At 37.1% G+C, this 21,641-nt stretch overlaps 1 protein-coding gene and 1 non-coding gene across 4 annotated transcripts in view; both read left to right on the top strand.

Moving 5' to 3' along the window:
* The window catches only part of CFAP91 (cilia and flagella associated protein 91), a 103,281-nt gene extending 82,108 nt beyond the window's left edge, over positions 1-21,173 (top strand). The window contains exons 17-19 of one of the 3 annotated variants that reach the window (XR_005531179.1): positions 10,673-10,834; positions 13,275-13,328; positions 19,068-19,099. Coding sequence is in view for 2 of the 3 variants with exons in the window: in XM_039248887.1 (XP_039104818.1) it covers positions 10,673-10,833 (161 nt within the window). In the remaining variant the exon portion in view is untranslated. Of the gene's footprint in view, positions 1-10,672; positions 10,835-13,274; positions 13,329-19,067; positions 19,363-20,804 lie in introns of those variants that run through there. The other 2 variants (XM_039248887.1, XM_039248886.1) reach the window with 2 other exon arrangements.
* LOC120242927 lies at positions 1,509-1,646 on the top strand. The gene has a single exon (XR_005531183.1). It is a non-coding gene; the product is annotated as a small nucleolar RNA SNORA70 (small nucleolar RNA).
* Positions 21,174-21,641: the final 468 nt, after the last annotated feature.

The raw sequence follows: 21,641 nt of genomic DNA, 5'->3' as shown, positions 1-21,641 counted from the left end.
AGATTGATGGTTTTAGTCAATAGAGGCAGAGAAAAAAAATTGTGTTAAAATGAGAATACTCCTCTGGAGCTTTTAGACTATTGGTGCCTGGTTACCAGAGAGAGGAGTGCAACCAGACATGTATATAAGTGAAATAACTTCCTGGGAAGATGGCCAAGTAGGAGGATCCTAAGCTCACCTTGTCTCACAGATACACCTAGATAACCCCCACATCAGTGTAAATAACTCAGAAAATGACCTGAAGACTGGCAGAACAGACTCTCCCCAGCTAAATATATATCCACATCAAAAATAGTAGAAAGGGTGGAGACATGGTCAAGAACTAAACTGGCCCATGAGACTCTTCATGACACCACAAATATGGAGAAAGGAGAGGAGCAGACCCCACACCAGGTGCCCCAGGGAAAGAGGACCTACACTGGGAAGATGAGTCCCCATAACATTTGCCTTTGGAAAATGAGAGGGGCTTAACTTTACAAGTTTTACAATCAGTAGGGGTCAATACCTGGAACTTTAAAAATCAATGATTTAGCTCAAGGAGAGCCAGAACAATAGGAAATAGTCCCCACCCTTAAAGAGCCAGCATAACAAACAGCCCCATTGAGATACAGCTTGGAAGCAGCAGTTTGAGTGAATGGGAAGATTTATTTACTAATCTCAGAACATGTGCTGGGGGCAAAGATCTTTAGGAGATTTCTCCAAAAATCAAAGCGCTGACATGTGCTATTTCCCTCCCTCAATCCCACGTTAGACAAATGGACACCTATAATTATGGACCAGCACAGCATACAGACTCTCCACTTAGCTTGCTAACAACATGCTCCACCCTGTGTTTCCCCATGCATCCACCTTCTCCAAACTGCTCCACTCAGTAGGTGTTCATCCAGAGCAGTGCCACAAACCTGGCATTGTACAAACAGCCCCAATAGGTTAACTCCACTCCAAACTGACTACCTACTCCAGAGAGAAAAGATAATTACACACACACCAATTCAATTTTGGACCCAGCAGTGAGCAGATGTGGTCTGACTGCAGGCCTTGCCCACCCAACAAAAGCCTTCCAGGGTCAACCTGGAGAGAGCACCCTGCAGCCCCTGCAGACATCTGGGCTGACCCAAATCAAGCCCAAAGTGACACCCAACTAGCCAAATTATAACACAGGGACCAAACTCTGCCCACAATAGGCAGAAAATCTTTGCAGACAACTGGACTGGAGGCAAATATGACTCAGCCACAAAAGTAGGGCACATGCAACACACATAGGAGACACCCTGAAGCACCAGGTTCTGGTGAACATGGAACATTGCACTGCAGGGCACTACAGGACCTCTTCTCCATAAGGCCACTACTTTCAAGAGCAGGAGATACAGCTGACTTTCCTAACACAGAGAAACAGAGAGTTAGACAAAATGAGGAGACAGAGGAATATACCCCAAATCAAAGAACAGAACAAAATCACAGCAAGTGAGCTAAAGGAAAGGGAGAAAACCAATATGTCTGATAGACAATTAAAAAGTAATGGTCATACTGCGCTTTTTTCCCATGGGGCCTAGTGTACAATGGCTGCAAAGAGTAGCCTCCTTGGCAGTGTATGATTACATAGCCTGTTGATAGTATGGGTGGTCCAAGGGACCTTCAAGACATCTCAGATGGCCATAGCATCAAATACATCCCAAATTGTGGCCCCTGGAACAGTGGTGGTCTTAGCACTCATGAGAACCTCAGCACTGGCCCCTCCTTATTCAGGCCCACCAATAAATTCTACTCCTTGTCAAAAATAAATTAATGGTCATAAAGATACACACTGGAGTGGAGAAAATACCTCAACAAAGAGAGAAAATATAAAAAAAAAACAGCCAGAGATGAAGAACTCAATAACTGAAAAAGTATACTAGAGGGAAAAAATTGTAGACTAGAGGAAGCAGAAGAATGGATCATTGGCCTGGAAGACAGAATAATAAAAAGCAATCAAACTGAACAGGGTAGAGAAAAAAGAGTAATAAAAAATGAAAATAGGTCAAGGGAACTCAGTCACACCATCAAGTATAGTAACATTCACATTATAGAGATCCAAGAAGGAGAAGATGGAGAGAAGTAGGGGAGAAAATGTTATTTGAAGAAATAATAGCTCAAAGCTTACTGAATCTGGGGAAGGAAACAAAAATCCAGATCTGGGAGGCACAGAGAGCTCCCCCCTAAAATCAACCCAAGAAGGTCAACACCAAGGCACATAGTAATTAAAATGGCAAAAAGTAGTGATAAATCTGCAAAAGAAAATAGTTATATATAAGGGAAACCAAAGAGGGATATGAGTTGTCTTTTCAGCAGAAGGGCCAGAAGGAAAACATGATATAAGCAAAGTGCTGAATGAAAGAAACCTGCAACCAAGAATACTCTATCCGTCAAGGCTTTCATTCACAATAGGAGAGAGATTTTCCTGGACAAATAAAAGTTAAAGGAATTCATCACCACTAAACCAGCCTTACAAGAAATGTTAAAGCCTGCTCTTTGAATGGAAAGGAAATACCATAAGCAAGAATAAGAAAAGTAGTAAGCACAAAAGCAGTAAAATTAAGTATATCTATAAAAATCATTTAAAGGATTCATAAAAGGGCATAAAGCAGGACACCACAAATATAGGTGGTGCTTCTCCACCTAAAATGTAGGGAGAAGAGGAGTAAAAATTTAGTGCTTTTAGAATAGATTCAAACTTAAGCAACCATCAATTTGATGTAGAGTGCTATATGCATAGATGTTACATACCAACCTAATGGCAACAACAAATCAAAAACTAGTAATAGAAGGATGCCTGGGTGGCTCAGTCGGTTGAGCATCCGACTTTGGCTCGGGTCAGATCTCACAGTTCGTGGGTTTGAGCCCCGCGTTGGGCTCTGTGCTGACAGCTCAGAGTCTGGAGCCTGTTTCGGATTCTGTGTCTCCCTCTCTCTCTCTGGCCCTCCCCCACTCATGCACTGTCTCTGTCTCAAAAATAAATAAACTATATAAAAAAAAAACCAGTCATAGATATGCAAAAAATAGTAAAGAGGAAGGAATCCAAGTACATCACTAAAGAAAACCAGCAAACCATGAGAGAAGAGTGTAAAAAGAAAAGGAACAGAGAAGAACTGTAAGCAAGTAGCAAATGGACATAAGTACATACTTACAATAATTACTTTGAATGTAAATGGACTAAATGTTCCAATCAAAAGATAGGGTGATGGAATGGATAAAGAAACAAGATTGAGCCCCACATTGGGTAGAGATTACATAAATAAATAGCTTTTAAAAAGCCCGTTTACATGATGTCTACAAGAAACTCATTTCAGATCTAAAGATATATGCAGATGGAAAGTGAAAATATGAAAAAACATCATGCAAATGCTGAAGTAAAAAGAAAGCCAAATTAGTAATATTTCTATCAGACAAAATAGACGTTAAAACAAAGACCAGAGGCACGTGGGTGGTTCAGTCAGTTAAGAATCCAACTTTGCTTCAGGTCATGATCTCACAGTTCATGGATTCAAGCCCCACACTGGGCTCTGTGCTGACAGCTCAGAGCCTGGAATCTGGAACCTGCTTGGGATTCTGTCTCCCTCTCTCTCTGCTTCTCCCACGCTTGTGCTTGCTCTCGCGCTCTCTCTGTCTCTCAAAAATAAATAAAGAAATTTAAAACAAAGACTATAACTAGATATAAAGAAGGACACTACATAATGATAAAGGGAATAGTCCAACAAGAAGTTATAACAATTGTAAATAGTTCTGCACCCAGCATGGGAACACTCAAATACATAAAGAACCTATTAACATACATAAAGGAAGTAATCAATAGTAATACAATAATAGTAGGGTACTTTAACTCCCCACTTACATCAATGGATAGATCATCAAAACAAAATCAGTAAGGAAATAGTGGCTTTGAATGATACATTGAGCCAAACAGATCTAAGAGATACTCAGAACTTTCCATCTTAAAACAGTGGAACACATTCAAGTGCACATAGTACATTCTCCAGAATAGATTACATGTTAAGCCACAAAATAATTTTAAAAATTAAATTCAAAAAGTTTGAAGTCATATTATGCATCTATTCCAACTACAATGCCATGAAACTAGAGATCAATCACAAGAAAAAATTTGGAAAGGACACACCTCGATAGAGGTTAAATAACATGCTACTGAACAATGAATGGATCGAACAAGAAATTAAAACATACATAGAGACAAATGGAAATGAAAACACAGTGGCCCAAAATCTTTCGGTTGCAGCAAATACTGTTCTAAGAAGGAAGATTATCACAACACAGGCATACCTTAAGAAGTAGGAAAAATCTCAACCTAACTTAACACGTAAAGGAGCTAGAAAAATAACAAACAAAACCCAAAAACAGTAGAAGGAAAGAAATAATAAAGATTAGAGAAGAAATAAGTAGAAACTAAAAACAATAGAAGAAATCAAGGAAACCAGGAGCCGGTTCTTTGAAAATATTTTTAAAAATTGATAAACCTTTAGTCAGACTCACCAACAAAAAGAGAGAGAATAGTGCATGTGGGTGGCTTAGTTGGTTAAGCATCCAACTCATTGATTTTGGCTCAGTTTATGATCTCAGGGTTATGAGATCTAGCCCCAAGTTAAGCTCCACCCTGTACATGGAGCCTGCCTAAGATTTACTCTCTCCCCCTCTCTCTTTACTTCCCTACTCCCTCACTCTCACTCTCTCTCTCTCAAAAAAAAAAAAGGTGGGGGGGCGACTCACATAAAATCAGAAAATAGAAATAACAACTGAAACCACAGAAATACTAAGGGCTATGATAAAATTATGAAAAATTATATGGCAACAAACTGGACAACATAGAAGAAATGGATAAATTCCAAGAAATATATAACCCTCCCAAACTAGATCAGGAAGAAATATCAAATTTGAACAGACTAATTACCAGTATGGTAGTTTGAATCAGTAATAAAAGCAAACAAACCCACAACAAACAAAAGTTTAGGACCAGATGGCTTCACAGGTGAATTCTAGCAAATATTTAAAGAAGAGTTATTTTTCCTCAAACTATTTCAAAAAATAGAAGAGGAGGGAAAGCTTTCACATATATTCTATGAAGCCAGATATACCCTGATACCAAAACCAGATAAAGACACTGCAAGAGAACTACAGGCCAATATCTCTGATGAACATAGATGCAAAAATCCTCAATAAAATATTAGCAAACCAAAACCAACAATACATTAAAAAAAAGAAAAAGAAAAGCATTCACTGTGATCAAGTGGGATTTCTTCCTGGTGATGTTTCAGTATTTGCGAATCAATGTGACACATCACATCAACAAGTATAAAAACAATATGATCATTTCAATAGATGCAGAAAAAGCATTTGATTAAGTACAGCATCCATTCATGATAAAAACCCTCAACAAAGTAGGTTTAGAGGAAACATACCTCAACATAATAAAGGCTATATATAAAAAACCTCACAACTGACATTATACTTAGTTATGCAAAACTGAGAGCTTTCCTCCTAAAATCAGGAATAAGACAAGAATGTCCACTTTCACCAGTTTTATTTAACATAGTACCAGAAGTTGTAGCCTCAGCAGACAACAAAAAGAAATAAAAGGCATCCAAATTAGTAAGAACTAAAATTTTCACTGTTTGCAGGTGACATGATAATACATAGAGGAAAACCTAAAGACTCCACAAAAACTCACTAGATCTGATGAATGAATTTGGTAGGGTTGCAGGATACAAATTCAATGTGCAGAAATCATTGGCATTTTTATATTTATTAAAAATGAAGTAGCAGAAAGAGAAATTAAGAAAGCAATCCTATTTATAATTGCACCAAAAAGAATTAAAAACCTAGCAATAAACTTAACTAAGGAGGTGACACACCTATACCCTGAACATTTTAAGACATTGATGAAAGAAATTGAAGAAGACACAAAGAAATGGAAAAACATTCCATGTTCATAGGTTGGGAGAACAAATATTGTTAAATATTCACACTCCACAAAGCGATCTACATATCAAAATACCAACAGCATTTTTCACAGAACTGAAACAAGTAATCCTAAAATTTGTATAGAACCACAAAAGACCCTGAATGGCCAAGACAGTCTTGAAAGGGAAAAACTGGAGGTATCACAATCCCAGGTTTCAAGAACACTACAAAGGTGTAGTAATCAAAACAGTAAGGTACTGGCACAAAAAAACAGACTCATAGATCAATGGAACAGAATAGAGAGCCCAGAAATAAACCCATGATTATATGGTCAACTAATTTTTTATGAAGGAGGTAAGAATGTACAGGGGGGGAAGACAGTCTCTTCAACAAATGGTGTTGGGAAAACTGGATAGCTACATGCAAAAGAATAGAACTGGACTACTTTCTTACATACAAAAATACATTCAGAATGTATTAGGAACCCAAATGTGAGACCTAAACCCATACAAATTCTAGAAGAGAGCACAGGCAGCAATTTCTCTGACATCGGCCTTGGCAACATTTTTCTAAATATCTCTCCTGAAGCAAGGAAAATAAAAGGAAAAATAAACTACGAGGACTGCATCAAAATAAAAATCTCTTGCACCACAAATGAAACATTCAGCAAAATTAAAAGCCAACCAATTGAATAGAAGATATTTGCAACTAACATATCTGATAAAGGGTTAGTATCCAAAACATCTAAAGAACTTTTACAACTCAACACCAGAAAACAATCCAGTTTAAAAATAGGCAGAAGACATGAACAGACATTTCTCCAAAGAAGACATAAAGGTGGCCAATAGACACATGAAACAATGCTCACGTTACTAATCATCAGGGAAATGCAATTAAAACCGTGGTGAGATATTCCCTCCTACCAGTCAGGATGGCTAAAATAGAAGGCAAAAACAAGTGTTTGCAAGGATGTGCAGAAAAAGGAACCCTCGTGCACTGTTGATGGGAATGCAAACTGGTGTAGCCACTGTACAGACAGCATGGAGGTTCCTCAAAAAAATAAAAAATAGAATTACTATACGATCCAGTAATTCTGCTAGTGGGTATTTACCCAAAGGATATGAAAACACTAATTTGAAAAGATATATGCACCCCTGTGTTTATTGCAGCCTTATTTACAATAACCAAATTATGGAAGCAAGCCTAAGTATCCATTGATAGATGAATGGATAAAGAAGATCTGGTTTATATCCACCATGGCATATTACCTAGCCATAAAAAAGAATGAAATTTTGCCATTTGCAACAACACAGATTGATCTAGAGGGGATAATGCAAAGTGAAATATGTCAGTCAAAGAAAGACCAAAACCATATGATTTCACTCATGTTATATAACAAGAACAGAACAAATGAACAAAGGAAAAAAGTACATAAGTGGACTCCTAAATATAGAGAACTGGAGGTTACCAGTCAGGAGTGAATGGGTGAAGTAGGTGAAGTGGATTAAGAGTACACAACGTGATGAACACTGAGTAATGTATAGAATTGTTGAATTACTATATTGTACCTCTGAAACTAATATAATACTATATTAATTATACTGGAATTTTAAAAGAGAAAGAATGATCTTTATAAGCCTGAAATGTTCACAATCAAAAAATAATCAAATGGAAAAAAATAGTGAAGTAACAGCTCCAAAGGTTTCCATGTTGTGCAGGGAAATTCTGGACAGGTTTAGGTATACCATTTCATATCACCTAATAGAGATAAAGGAATGGTGGAGTTCTAATGCACTTGAAGAGAACAAGGAAATATCCTATTTTCCCATTACATAACTGTACTGTAATTTTAAACCGGTGCCCTCTAGTGATAAACATTTACTTTCTTTCAGTGTGTTTTCCTATACTAGCAGTGTTGCTGTCAATAGATTTTACATATATCCTGGTCATGGTTCTGACAGTAAATTCCTAGCAGCACAGCACTGGAAATAGGGTATATGCAATTTAGTTTTGCTAGATACTACCAAATTGCCCCCACAAGAAGATTGTTCTAATTCATATTCCTGTCAACCGTGTAGGATAATGCTGATTCTAACAATATTTAATTTTCAGATAAAATAATATTTCTGTGTCACCTGATAGAAGGGATCATGTGTTTTCAGAGCTTTAAGAAAATATGCAACACCTTTTTAATTTTTTGAGGTCCAGAGTGAGGTCAGCCTGCTTCAGTTCAGTTTTACCTGAGGGGATTGAAAAAGGCAAGGAAATAGTGAGTTTAATAGCTACTAGTTTGTGACTCTCTCCCCTAGCTTCTCCAGGCTCTGAGGGAAGAAGCTGGAGGGGTACTGGAGCTGAAGGAATCTGTGGGTAAGCTGGGTATGTCCTTAGCCTCTTCCCTTTGTATGTCTACCAAATGGAGAAAGCCATGTGTAAGGGAGCATACTTCTGTTTCTCTTTTCAAATAAGAGAACCATATGTATTATATATTCTCTTTACCCTAAATTAAGATAATATATACAGACTATTTTGTGATACTTCATTTTTCTAAGATGTGATAGATCAAAAAGACCTTGAAGAGACCTGTATATAGATGTAAAATAACAATAAATACCAATTATTTTATTTCTATTTTTAATCAAAATATATTTTTTCAGGAATATAATTTAGTGATTTATCACTTACATATAACACCCAGTGCTCATCTTAACCAGGGTCTTCCTTAATTCACCTCACCCTTTCAGCCCCCTCTCTCCCCACCCAGCACCCCACCAGGAACCCTCAGTTTGTTATCTGTGTTTAGGAGTCTCTAATGGCTTGTCTCCCACTCTGTGTTTATATTATTTTTGCTTCTCTTCTCTTATGTTTATCTGTTTTGTATCTTAAATTCCACATAGTGAAATCATGTGATATTTGTCTTTCTCTGACCTATTTCACTTAGCATAATATACTCTTAATTCAAATGGTAAGATTTCATTCTTTTTTATTGCTGAGTAATATTCCATTGAATATATATACCACATCTTTATCCATTCATCAGTCAATGGACATTTGGGCTCTTCCCATAATTTGGCTACTGTCAATAGTGCTGCTATAAACATTGGGGTGCTTGTGCCTCTTCAAATCAACATTTTTGTATCCTTTGGATAAATACCTAGTAGTGCAATTCCTGGGTTGTGGGATAGTTCTACTTTTAATTTTTTGAGGAACCTCTATATTGTTTCCCAGAGACTAAACACCAATTTTTAAGTGCATGCTAAGTTCTAGACACTATACTAAGCATTTAAAAAGTACCTTATCTTGGGGCACCTGGGTGGCTCAGTTAAGTATCTGACTCTTGATTGCTGTTCAGGTCATGATCTCACAGTTCATGGGATTGAGCCTCACACTGGGGCTTGGGATTCTCAGTTTCCCTCTCTTTGTGCCCTTCCCCTGCTTGCACGCTGTCGCTCACTCTCTCACTTGCTCTCTCAAAATAAATGTTTTAAATAAATATATAAATAAATGCCACGTCTCAATTTCTTACAGTAGCTGTAAGTGTATTCTCATTTTTCAGTTATAGAAATTAGTGCTTAGAGACATAGGACTTACAGATTTGAACAATGGTCTGTGTAACTCCAAAGTCCCCATTCTTTCAACCATAGTACTGTGAAGGGTAAATTGCTGTGTGATTTATCCTATATAAACTTGTTGATACCTGCATAGCACAGAATCCACAGTACTTCTTACTGTCCTTTACTAGCTGTGTAATTTGGGGCAAATTACCTAATCTCTGTGTCTCAGCTTCCTCATCTGAAAATGGGGACATTAATAATACTCTCTTTTAGGGTTGTGTGGTGGTTTAAATCAATGCCTGGCATCCAAGTGAAATGGGATGCTTAATGTACTAATCCTTAATAATAAATATTCTTAAAGTATGGACTGAGACCGCCTTATATAGCTATGGGCTTAGAAACTCATCATCAGTCAACAAGTGTCCTCCATATTAGGAACACAGAAGTTGAGACAAGTTCTGTAACTCTAAGTCATTTACAATCTAGTTAAAAAAACAAAATGGAACTCACATCAAGTGCTTCAGTGCTGCATGGTTTGTATAAACTCAAGTGTGGCAATGGTAAATGTGGACTGACACAGTCAGAGGAAACTTCTGGAGGAGCTGGGACCTGAGTTGGGCTTTGCAGAAAGGGTAGGATTTGGAGCGCAGATATGGCAGATAAGGGAAGCTGAGGAGGAGGGGAATAGAGGCAAGCGTGGTGGGAGGAGTATGGCTGGACTGAGCTGGAGTGGGAAAAGAGGAGCAGCAGTAATACATTTTGGGGCACCAGGGTAGCTCAGTTGGTTAAGCATCTGATTCTTGATTTCAGCCCATGTCATGATCTTGCCATTCACCAGATTAAGCCCTGCGTCAGGCTCCGTATGCTATCACTGCGGAGCCTGCATGGGATTCTCTCTCTGCCCTTCCCCTGCTCATGCTGTGCTTTCTTATTCTCTCTCTTCCCCTGCTCTCTCTCTCAAAATAAATAAACTTCAAAAAGATAAATTTTGGGTCAAGTTACCTATAGAAGGTATACTTTTAAAACAGCAGTTAATTTTCATTTAATCCAATCAGCCTTAAGCAAGGGAATATGTGGTTTACAAAGTTATCATTTCTGTCACTACCTTCTTGAAAATCTCTGGGAATGATTTTGTTCAGACTTTCAGAGTAACAATTTTTGTCACTTTGGTACAGTGAGGAACGCACAGCGGAAGCATATCCTTGCAGCCCATCAGATCATCCACAGACACACGGAAGCCATGCTCCAAAAGAATTTTGTTGAGCAACAGAAAGATGAGGTTTCAGACACTGACAAGTTACTAGAGGAAGAAACTCAAAATGAGAAAAGCAACTAAGGTGAGTTTGATTTTTCACCTGAAAGGAAGCAGAGAGGAGGAGAGGCAGCATCATTCAGCTCTCTGCCATACTCTAAAAACTGTAATGTGGAAAGACTGTCCACTGTTTAAGAAAGTGAAACACTCCCCTTTAAATTGGCACACTGCATCTAGGTTATGGAATCTTCTATTGAAATTATTAGAGAAAAGAGTTGATATTATAGCAATTGGACTCTTGTGACCAGAAAACAGGATTCCAGATTATTTTTTATGGATCCTTATGATACATGATGGTACTCCATCACAAATAAGCTGTAAAATGTGTCTGTGTTAAAAAGAGTAGACAAGCTATCCCTATCTTGCCATGCTAGTTGTAAGCATAGCATTAGGCATAGCCTGCCCAATTCTAGCCCACTAGGAGTTGGTCTTAGGCTCAACTAAACATTCCTGCTCACAAGGCAAACAGACCAGGTTTGATATGATTTGAGTATCAATCTACTCAGAAAGATGTAACACAGGAACCATGGCTTCAAGCAGGGCAGCATCAGGTGTTTCTCTCCCTATGGAAGGTCTTGCCATATCCACATACAAGAACACAAGCTGTTTTCTTTAGTCCCCTGCTTACAAAGCTCAGGTGCAAGGAAAAGAAATTCACATTATGTAGGTGCAGGACCTTCCCTGGTTTACATGCCTCAGAGGCCAGTATATCTTGTAATGATTCCATAGGCATCGTTTCCAGGGTCCTCCTAATGGATTCATATAGTCAGAGAAGTCAGCACACTCAGGAATGCTCAAACCTGTGGTTTCCTATTAGGTATCAATAGTTCATTTATAATTCCTTCCAATTAGATGTTAGTTATCAATCAGGGGTCAAGCAGTGTTGCTTAGTAACATAGTTGAGACTACCTTATCAAATTATTAGGAGAGCAGAGTTAAAAAGTCAATTTCTCATGAGAATTCTCATAAGAGAGGAAGTGAACCCTTTGGCTCTGGCTGTACCTTCTCCCTCAACCCTCCTCTAATGGAAGCACATCATCTGCTATTTTGGCTTGGCATGCTGTCAGGATAGGGAAGGCACAAGGCTTAGGGGCAAATTTGAGCCTGGCATTCAGAAGGTTTGAGTGTTGGCCAGCTCTGCCACTAAATGTATAATCTTATATAATAATTCCCCTTCACTAGAGGTTTGCCTGCACTTATGTGACCAACAGAACATCTGCAGTGGAATCTATTGGGACGTGAAGAGGATCATGGAAGGAATGTTGAGATGAGGGGGCAGTTAAGAAGGAAAGCAGAGAGAGAACAGATAAAGGACTCTTAAATATCTAGCTATGGCTGTAAATTATAGCAGAACTTTTGTTTTTAATTAATAAAAATAACCTCTGAAATCACTGAAGATATAAACCATGTATTTACATGGAATGTTATCCATACATGTATATAATATAAATTCAAGGACCATAGCATTTTGCCTATCTTATTGTGATGAAATCACCCTTAATATTTGGTCATTTTTCTTATATGTAAATTTAATAAGGTTAATAATGTACATAGTTTAAATTGACTAGGTGTGCATTTACTTCTGAGTATAAAGTATCTCTTTACTGCTTTATTAAATGTTTAGAAGAAAGGGGTACATGGGTGGCTCAGTCGGTTAAGTGTCAGACTCTTGATTTCAGCACAGGTCATGATCTCACAGTTTGTGATTTCGAGCCCTGCATTAGGCTGGGAGATAGATTAGCCTCTATCTCCTCTCTTTCTGCCCCTCCTCTCTTTGTGCTCAGTGTCTCCCTCTCTCTCTCAAAAATAAATAAACTTAAAAAAAATGTTTGGAACATGATGTTTAGTTGCCCTCATAGTATGTATTACTCTTTCTCCCTTCTCTGTGGGAAGGAGGGAAGGACAGATGTGAGATTATTTAATAATGCTAAGGGATGTAAACATGGATCATTGATTTAAAAATATTTTTAATCAGCTTGAAAACAGTAGAGAGCTAATAGTGAGGAATTTCTAGGCGAATATCTAGGAGAAGACAAATTAAGAGAGTTGGTTCTGGCATTTAGAACCACTTTTTTTTTCCTGGAGGAATATGCAAATTCTAGAAAATCTGGTTGAAAAGCTGAGTGATGCTTTCACCAAGCTTTGTAAAACTAAGGGGACAAAAACTGGAGTCAAGTTGGAGGCCCTGGTAAGCCACTTCCAATGGGTTGGGACTCTAAAAGACTGTGTGCCAGTAGTAAGGGTTAGTTGGAAATAACTGTCCCTCACAAAGACTACAGTTTAGCTTTCATTCATCTGAATGATCTAAAAAAAAAAAATCTCAGTTGCAGAAATTGAATTAAAGAGATCATTGATTCCTGTTGCGTCAGAAAACTTGTCAGAAACAAAACTTAAATTCTCTTTGTAGAAAGCTGACATCATCCTAGTCCTCCTCTGAAAAACAGTTTTTTATATACAATTTCCAGAACATGATCAAGGATATCCAGGTACATGAGAACAAGCAGTAGCAGAAATTACAGGTAATAGAAACAAACCTAAATGGATCTAAAATATTGGAATTATTAGATTTAAAAATAACTGGGCTTACTGCTATGGACTTCTAGCCTCCAGAATTATGAGCAAATACATTTCTATTGTTTTAGCCACCCAGTCTATGTTGTTATGGCTTCCTAATCTAAGACAGATTTTGGTACCAGGAGTGGAAAGCTGCTATAACAAATATTTAAACATGTGGAAGCAGCTTTGGAACTAGAGAATGGCTAGAGGCAGGAGAGTTGTGAGGTATATGCTAGAAATCATGGATATTAAGGGCAGTTCTGGTAAGGTGTCAGAGATGGGGAATGTGTTACTGGAAACTAGATGGAAGGCAATTATTTATAAAGTGGGAAATAATTTGGCTGAACTTTGTCGTAGAGTTTTGTGGAAGGTAGAACTTGTGAGCTATGAAATCGGTTAGTTGGCTGAGAAGACTTCTAAGCAAATTATTGAAGGACTGACTTGGTTCCTCCTGACTGCTGATAGTAAAATATTGAAGGGAGAGAGAGTAAATCAAGAAGGAATTGTTAAGCAAAAAGAAATAGGAACTTGAACATTTGGAAAATTCTCAGCCTATCCATATTTCAAAAAAATGAGAAAGTTGGGGCTCCTGGGTGGCTTCGTCGGTTAAGCGTCCAACTTTCACTTACTTCATGATCTCGCGGTTCGTGGGTTCGAGCCCCGAGTCGGGCTCTGTGCTGACTGCCGGCTCGGAGACTGGAGCCTGTTTCAGAGTCTGTGTCTCCCTCTCTCTCTGACCCTCCCCTGCTCACGCTGTCTCTCTCTCTCTCTCTCCTAGAAATAAATAAAACATAAAAAAAAAATGAGAAAGTGTATTCTGAAAAGAACACTAAGGGTGTGACTAAATAGCTATTTGATAAGGAGCCTATAGGATTATAAGAGTAGGAATACTGCCAGTTTGAACTGAAGGCAATGGAGACAGGATGAAATGAAAGAAGGCTATCAGACCTCTTGGCTCTGACAGGTTGCACCAACAGAGCTACTATGGTGCAAAAGCATCAAATTGAGAGATTATCAGGGCCACTGCCTCAGTTTCAAAAGGTCAGATGGCCTTAATGCAGAACCTTAAGGGTAAGACCACCTATGGGACCCTACCCAGGCAGAGGTGCAGTGACAGGACCCTTACCAAAAGTCATGAGGATGGAACATAGCAGAACCAAAGGATTGGAGCCATCCTCCTGATCCATGGGAGTAATGCTACATCCCAGTGGACCTGGAAGGTTGGACATTGAGGCAGAGAGGATTAATTTCAAGCTTAAGAATCTGATAGAATTTGTCTAGCTAGGCTTTGCACTTATTTGGGACTCATTCATTACTCCTTTCTTCTTTCTGATTTCTCCCTTTTAGAATGAGAATAAATATTCTATGTTTGTTCTGCCATTTTATTTTAGAAGTACATGATTTATCTTGTTTACAGCTGGAGACAGTTTTGCCTTAAGATGAATCATACCTTGATTCTCACCCATACCTGATTTAGAGAAAATTTAGATAAGACTTGGTGCTCTAATGAGTTAAGACTTTGGGGGCAATTGGGTTGGAATTAATGTATTTTGCATGTGAGAAGGACGTGATTTGGGGGAGGGCAGGACTGTGGTGGAGTGTTATGGATTTGTGTCCTTCCAAAATTCAGATCTTGAAGCTCTAACCTCTAATATGATGACAGGTAGAGATGAGGACTGTGGGAGATAATTATGATTAGATGAGATCATGAGACCCCCATGATGGGAACGATGCTCTTAAAAAAAGAGACACCAGAGAGCTTGTTTTTTTTTTTCCTCTGCCATGTTGGGACATGGCAAGAAGGCAGCAATCTACAAACCAAGAACAGAGTTCACCCCAGAAACTGACCTTGCTGACATCTTCATCTTAGACTCCTAGACTCCAGAACTGTGAAAAAATAAATTTCTGTTGTTTAAGCTACCCATTCTATGGTATTTTGTTATGGCAGCCTGAACTAAGATATTTCTGTTTAAAGAGATGAAAATCAATATTGAAATTTTCAAGAGAACTGAAAATGATAAAAATGATAAAGCAGATTTGAAGAAAATAAAAATTCTAGAATCTAAAATATAGTAGTCAACATGAGAAACTCAATGCATGGATTTAAGAGCAGGATAAACACAGCTGAAGTAAAAACGAGTAAATTAGAAGGTAGAGGAGAAGAACTTACCTAAGAAAGAATACAGGAACAGAAAGATGAAAACTACAGAGGAGATGCAGGGACTGGTGTAGAATAACTTAATCCTTAGGAAGAGACAAAAAGATAGTAGACATGGACCACTGATTTTAGATATTTGACTGCTAATAGAAGAAATATGTGGAGAAATCTTAGGAAATGTGAATTTTCTTTTATTAAAAAAGTGTTTATTTTTGATAGAGAGACAGTGATCAGATGAGGTGCAGAGAGAGGGGGGGACAGAGGTTCCAAAGCAGGCTCCACAGTGACAGCAGAGAGCTTGATATGGGGCTTGAACTCACAAACCATGAGATCATGACCTGAGCTGAAGTCAGATGCTTAACCAACTTAGCCTCCCAGACACCCCTGAAATGTGAATTTTCTAAAACCAATGAAAGACTCAATATGTAAGAAGCGTTCTTAGCCCCAAACAGAAAAAATTAAAAATCTATACCTAGATATATTTCAATATGACTGCTGGAAACAAAAGAAAAACTATCTTAAAGGTTTTTAGAAGAAGAGGCTGAATGACCTTCAGAAGAGGAATAATTAAGCTGATGGTTGACTTCTCATCAGAAACAAAGGTAGAAAATAATGGAATGATATTGTCAAAATGCTGAAATAGTTTAATTAAATAGGATTCTATACCTTGCAAATACATCTTTCAAGAATGACAGTGAAAGATATTTTCAGATAAATGAAACAAAATTTGTCACTGGAAGATCTTCACCACAAGAAATTACCACAAGAAAAATACAAGGATGTTTTTCAAAAAGAAGAAAACTTATCCAAGTTGGAAAGTTGGAGGTAAATGAACAGGTAGATAAATATTCACTGACTGTGTAAAACAACAATAAAAAATAGCAGCAATACAGTTATACAACATAAGTAGCACATAAGTCAGAAATCCATAAATGGATTATATTGTCCTAGGGCACTTGCATTATCTAGGAGGAAGATAAAAGTGGTATTTAACATTATCTTTGATAACTCAAGGAAACATTCTGTAATCTCTAAGGTAAATCCTAAAGGATAATAAGTAAAAAGATGTAGGACATTTAAACTAATAGAAGAAAATTGAATTAACCCCCCTCTAATAGAAAAGGAAGATAGAAAGGAGAGCAAAAGGAAAGAAATAAAACTAGTAGAAAGCACTGAATAAAATGGTAGGTGTTTATCATTGATTCATCGTGAATTTATGTTAAATGTAACTAAATGCTCAAAGTCAAAATTTGTCATACTTAATAAAAAATAAGTGCTGTTTGTAAGAGGCATATATAAAAATACAGTATGCTTACAAATTAAAAGGAGAGAAAAAGATACCATGAAAACATCATCCACAGTAAAGGTGATACAACTATATTAATATCAGGCAAAGAAGACTTTAAGGAATAAAGCTCTACTAGACAAAATGAGGGACACTTCATAAAGATGAATTTAATTCATTAGGAAGATATGAGTCACAAATACGAATCTAATAACATGGCCTCAACCTATGTAAAGAAAATGTATTTTATTTTTATTTCTATTTTTTTAATGTTTATTCATTTTTTTTGAGAGACTAAGACAGAGAGTGAGTGGGGGAGGGACAGAGAGAGAGGGAGACACAGAATCCAAAGCAGGCTCCAGGCTCTGAGCTGTCAGCACAGAGCCCAACTTGGTGCTTGAACCCACGAACTGTGAGATCATGACCTGAGCTGAAGTCAGATGCTTAACTAAGCCACCCAGGCGCCCCTAAAGAAAATGTAATAGAACTGCAAGGAGAAACAGACAAATCCAAAGTAATGCTAGGAAACTTTAATCTCTCTTAGGAACTGATGGAGCAAATAAAGGAAAAAAAAGTAAAAAATGGAATATTTGAAATATGTAATTAAGAAATTTGACCTAATGCACATTCATAGAATATTACATCTAACAATTACAGAATGCATATTATTTTCAAGAACACACACATTTACAATACCTGACTGTATACTGTCATAAAGCAAGTGTCAACCCTTTCAAAGAGTTGAAATCATACAAAGTATATTCTTTGATAAAAATGCAATGAAACCAGAAATCAATGACAAGATAATTCTAATATTTGAAAATTAAATACAGATATAAATCTGTTCATCAAAGTGTCATAACAGAACTAGAAAATATTTTAAAAAATGACAAAAATGTATGTATCAAACTTCCAGAACACAGTTAATGTGGCACTTAGAAATTTGTAAGGCATTTGTCTGAAAAGATGAAAATAAAGACTAAGCATCCTTTTCATGAAATTAGAAAAAAAACAGTAAAGTAGACGCAAAAAAGCAAAAGGAAAGAAATAATATAATAACAGAATTTAATAAAACAAAATAGACATATCTTCTGATTCTAGGTAGGATGTAGTAGGTAGCTGCAACAATTAGTGAAAATAATGTATATGTTGTAAAAATCATATTTTTAAAGACACTGGAGAGCTGTGGAAATTGAAGGGACTAGATGAACTGAAAGTGGAGAGAAAAGTCTTAAGTGATCTGAGATAACTGGCCATTTTCTTGCCTTGGGGCATTAGCCAAGTTTGGGCATAAGCTGGGGCTCTGGCTTGTCAAAGGCAGCAGGGTCTTAATTTACTAGGAGAAACAGAAACCAGAAAGATTCTTAAAATCAGTATAGGCTACCATAATGGATTGCAGTTGAGAGGAACATCAAATGTAAAGCCAATTTTCTCCTCAGAACATCAGCATTAGGTTTTTGGTGGATAAACCTTTTACTGGTGAAAACATGTTTGAATCTATCATGTGTTATTTAACCAGCTGTTTCAGTGGTGATCCTCACTCAGTCTCATGGATTTAGCCATTGTTAATTAATTGTAACATGAAATTTTTTTTGTCAGAAATAGCTGCAGATCTTGATTTGCCCTACTTCACTGATACTCGATGGCTTAGCAATGTTAAATTTCAGTGTGAGTTTTTGAGATCGGATTGAGATTTTTCTAAGAAAACCGCCCTTATCCACCATCATAGAATCCTGAATGGCCTTGGAAATTAGCTTTTGCTGTAGACTTGGTAGTATTTTTTAATGAGTCAAAACTAAAATTATAATGCAAAACAGAGTTTATATGCAGAACTTACACTATGGTAAAGTCACTTCAATGACAGCTAACATTGAATCACAAAGTAATGGCAAGTGCTTTATATACTTCCTGTGCTATCAGAAGTTAAAACAAGTGGGGTATCTGGGTGGCTCAGTTGGTTGAGCATCCAACTTCAGCTCAGGTCATGATCTAGCAGTTCATGAGTTCAGACCCTGTGTCAGGCTCTGTGCTAACAGCTCAGAGCCTGGAGCCTACTTCGGATTGTGTGTCTCCCTCTCTCTCCTCCCCTCCCCTGTTCACACTCTGTCTCTCTCAAAAATAAATTAAAATAAAATTTTTTTTAAGTTAAAGCAAGAAGCAAGATTTTAATTCCTAACATATTTGCAGTGAATGTGTTTTGAATTTAAATTTCTGAGTTATCAAAGATAATGTTAAATAACACTTTTATCTTCCTCCTAGGTAATGCAAGTGCCTTTGGACATTTAATCCATTTATGGATTTCTGAGTTATATACTTATATACATTTCTAGGAGCATTTTTTTGGACCTTGAAACAAGTGCAAAGGAAATCTTCCTATTTCATAGTCTCTCTATCTGTGCAATGGAGGAATGTCTACCTAACTTTCAACTGGAAGTGATAATAATATGCATTGTAATGACATGCTTAGAGGGAAATATCAAGACAAGAATCTAATTGAGTTCTGTAAATGCCTTCCAAGCAATAAATATGCACAATAAAAGCATATGCTCATGGATTGATATCAGTATTGACAGCACCTATCTGTGTGACATTTTCAAAACTGAGATGGTTGCAGGGAGGGTTTCTATGCAAATGTTTATCTGCTAATGGTGATATGTAATCAGTTTTGATGACCTGAATCTCAATTAAGCAAAATGTTATCCCCTAAATGAGACTTCCGTTTTTTTTTCATTAGTAGACCTGTATTTTATTTAAAAAAAAAAAAAAAAAAAAAAACTACATTGGGTGCCTGGGTGTCTCAGTCAGTTTAACATTTGGCTCTTGATTTTGGCTCAGGTCACAATCTCACAGTTGCTGAGATCTAGCCCTGCATCAGGCTTTGTGCTGACGATGCAAAGCCTGCTTGGGATTCTTTCCCCCCCATCTGTCTGCCCCTCCTGTTTGAACATGTGCACACACAGTCTCTCTCTCTCTCAAATTAAATAATTATTTTGTTAAAAAAACTATAGTCAATTATTACTCCTGTCTTTTGAATTTTTATCAGTAAGAGATTTGTGAAAATTTGTTTTCCTTTGTTGAGCACTGACATAATATCCTTGATTTTATTGGCCTACAAAGCCTAAAATATTGATTATCAGGCCCTTTGCAGAAAAAAAATTTGTCAATTCCTACTATGCAGCAGTTAAAATGAATGAAGCAGACTAAATACAACATGGATGAATCTCACAAATAGAATAAGCATTGAAAGAAGCCAAATCCAAAAAATAAATCTACAGTATGAGTCCTTTTATGTAAATTTCAAAATTAGCACTAAACTATGGCATTTAAAAATGCATACTTAGGATGCAAAAATATAAAGAAAAGCAAGAGTAGGGAGAGGGTTGTGATTGTGAAGGAATCAATCAGTAGGAGATTATAGGGTTTCTTGACCTGTATGGTAGTTACACAGATGAGTATTTAACATGAGTTCACTAAGTTGTGCATTGGTTTTATTTTCCTGTATGTATCATATTCCATAATTAAAAGCTAGAAATATGTATACATATGCATATGTACATATATATGTTCATATATATGAATATATATATGGATGATGCCTACAATATACACAAAATATTTCTGGAAAGATCAATAAGAAATTGTTAAGTATTTGTTGGTAGGCATGGGAACTGGGGGGAAATAGATATACTTTCCTTCTGATAATATCCTTTTGTAGTCTGAATTTTTTTACAGTGTACACATTAAGTTTTCAATTATAACTCTATTAACGTAAACTTTGTAAGTGCTGTAATTTGGAAATGGAGACCCTGTGAGTTAAGATATATTTGGATCATGGGACTCATAACTAGCAGAGCTGGGATATGTTTGGGGATGTCTAACTTCTGAACCAAAGCTCTGTGTAATTGCATCACAGTAATATTTTGGATATATTGGTCTGTTAATGATTGTTTCTTAAAAGATGATATAATCATAAACATTTGCATTTGTTTTTTACAGAGTATGATCTTTTTAAAAAGAAGCTGTACAAATTGTCATAAAGAATTCCAATAGTCTGTCCTTCTCCCAGGATGTGCATATCTTACTGATTTGTCATTGTGTGATTTATGAGAAAAGATATTTATTTTCTATAAACTTCCAATAATTTAAAATAATTTTCAGTAATAATCAAATGAAGGAGCTTTATTTGGTGTTTCCTAGATGCTCTACTTCAAGAGAAAATTTTCTCATGTGTCATTTTGAAGAAGGAGGAGGCTTCTTTTATTATAGGTGTCAAATATTGAGGGAACTGGAAACAAAGGCTACAGTAGTTCTCAACCGTGGCTGCATGCTAAAATCATTGAGTACTTTAAAACATTGGTTCTTAGGGGCGCCTGGGTGGCTTAGTCGGTTAAGCGTCCGACTTTCGCTTACGTCATGATCTCGCGGTTCGTGGGTTCGAGCCCCGCGTCTGGCTCTGTGCTGACTGCCAGCTCAGAGCCTGGAGCCTGTTTCAGAGTCTGTGACTCCCTCTCTCTCTGACCCTCCCCTGCTCACGCTGTCTCTCTCTGTCTCCTAGAAATAAATAAAAATTAAAAACAAACAAACAAAAAAAAAAAAAACCAAACCATTGGTTCTTAGACCTCTCCAGGCCAATTAAGATAGAATCTTTAGAAGTGGAGCCAGGCACGGGTTTTTTTGTTTGTTTGTTTTGTTTTGTTTTTTAAGCTACCCAAGTGATCTAATGTACTTTCAAGATTTAGGATAGGAGAAACCTTTCCCAAGGAAACTGTCCCTCCCCAAGTATTTACCATTCAGAAACTTACCATGAGAGACAGGTCTTTAGTCTAGTTTTCG

Source organism: Hyaena hyaena, unplaced genomic scaffold (assembly GCF_003009895.1).
Source record: "Hyaena hyaena isolate Hyena2069 unplaced genomic scaffold, ASM300989v1 scaffold_321, whole genome shotgun sequence".
Taxonomy (NCBI): Eukaryota; Metazoa; Chordata; class Mammalia; order Carnivora; family Hyaenidae; genus Hyaena; species Hyaena hyaena.
The sequence above is the reverse complement of the archived record's forward strand: the minus strand, read 5'-3'. Positions and strand labels throughout refer to the sequence as shown.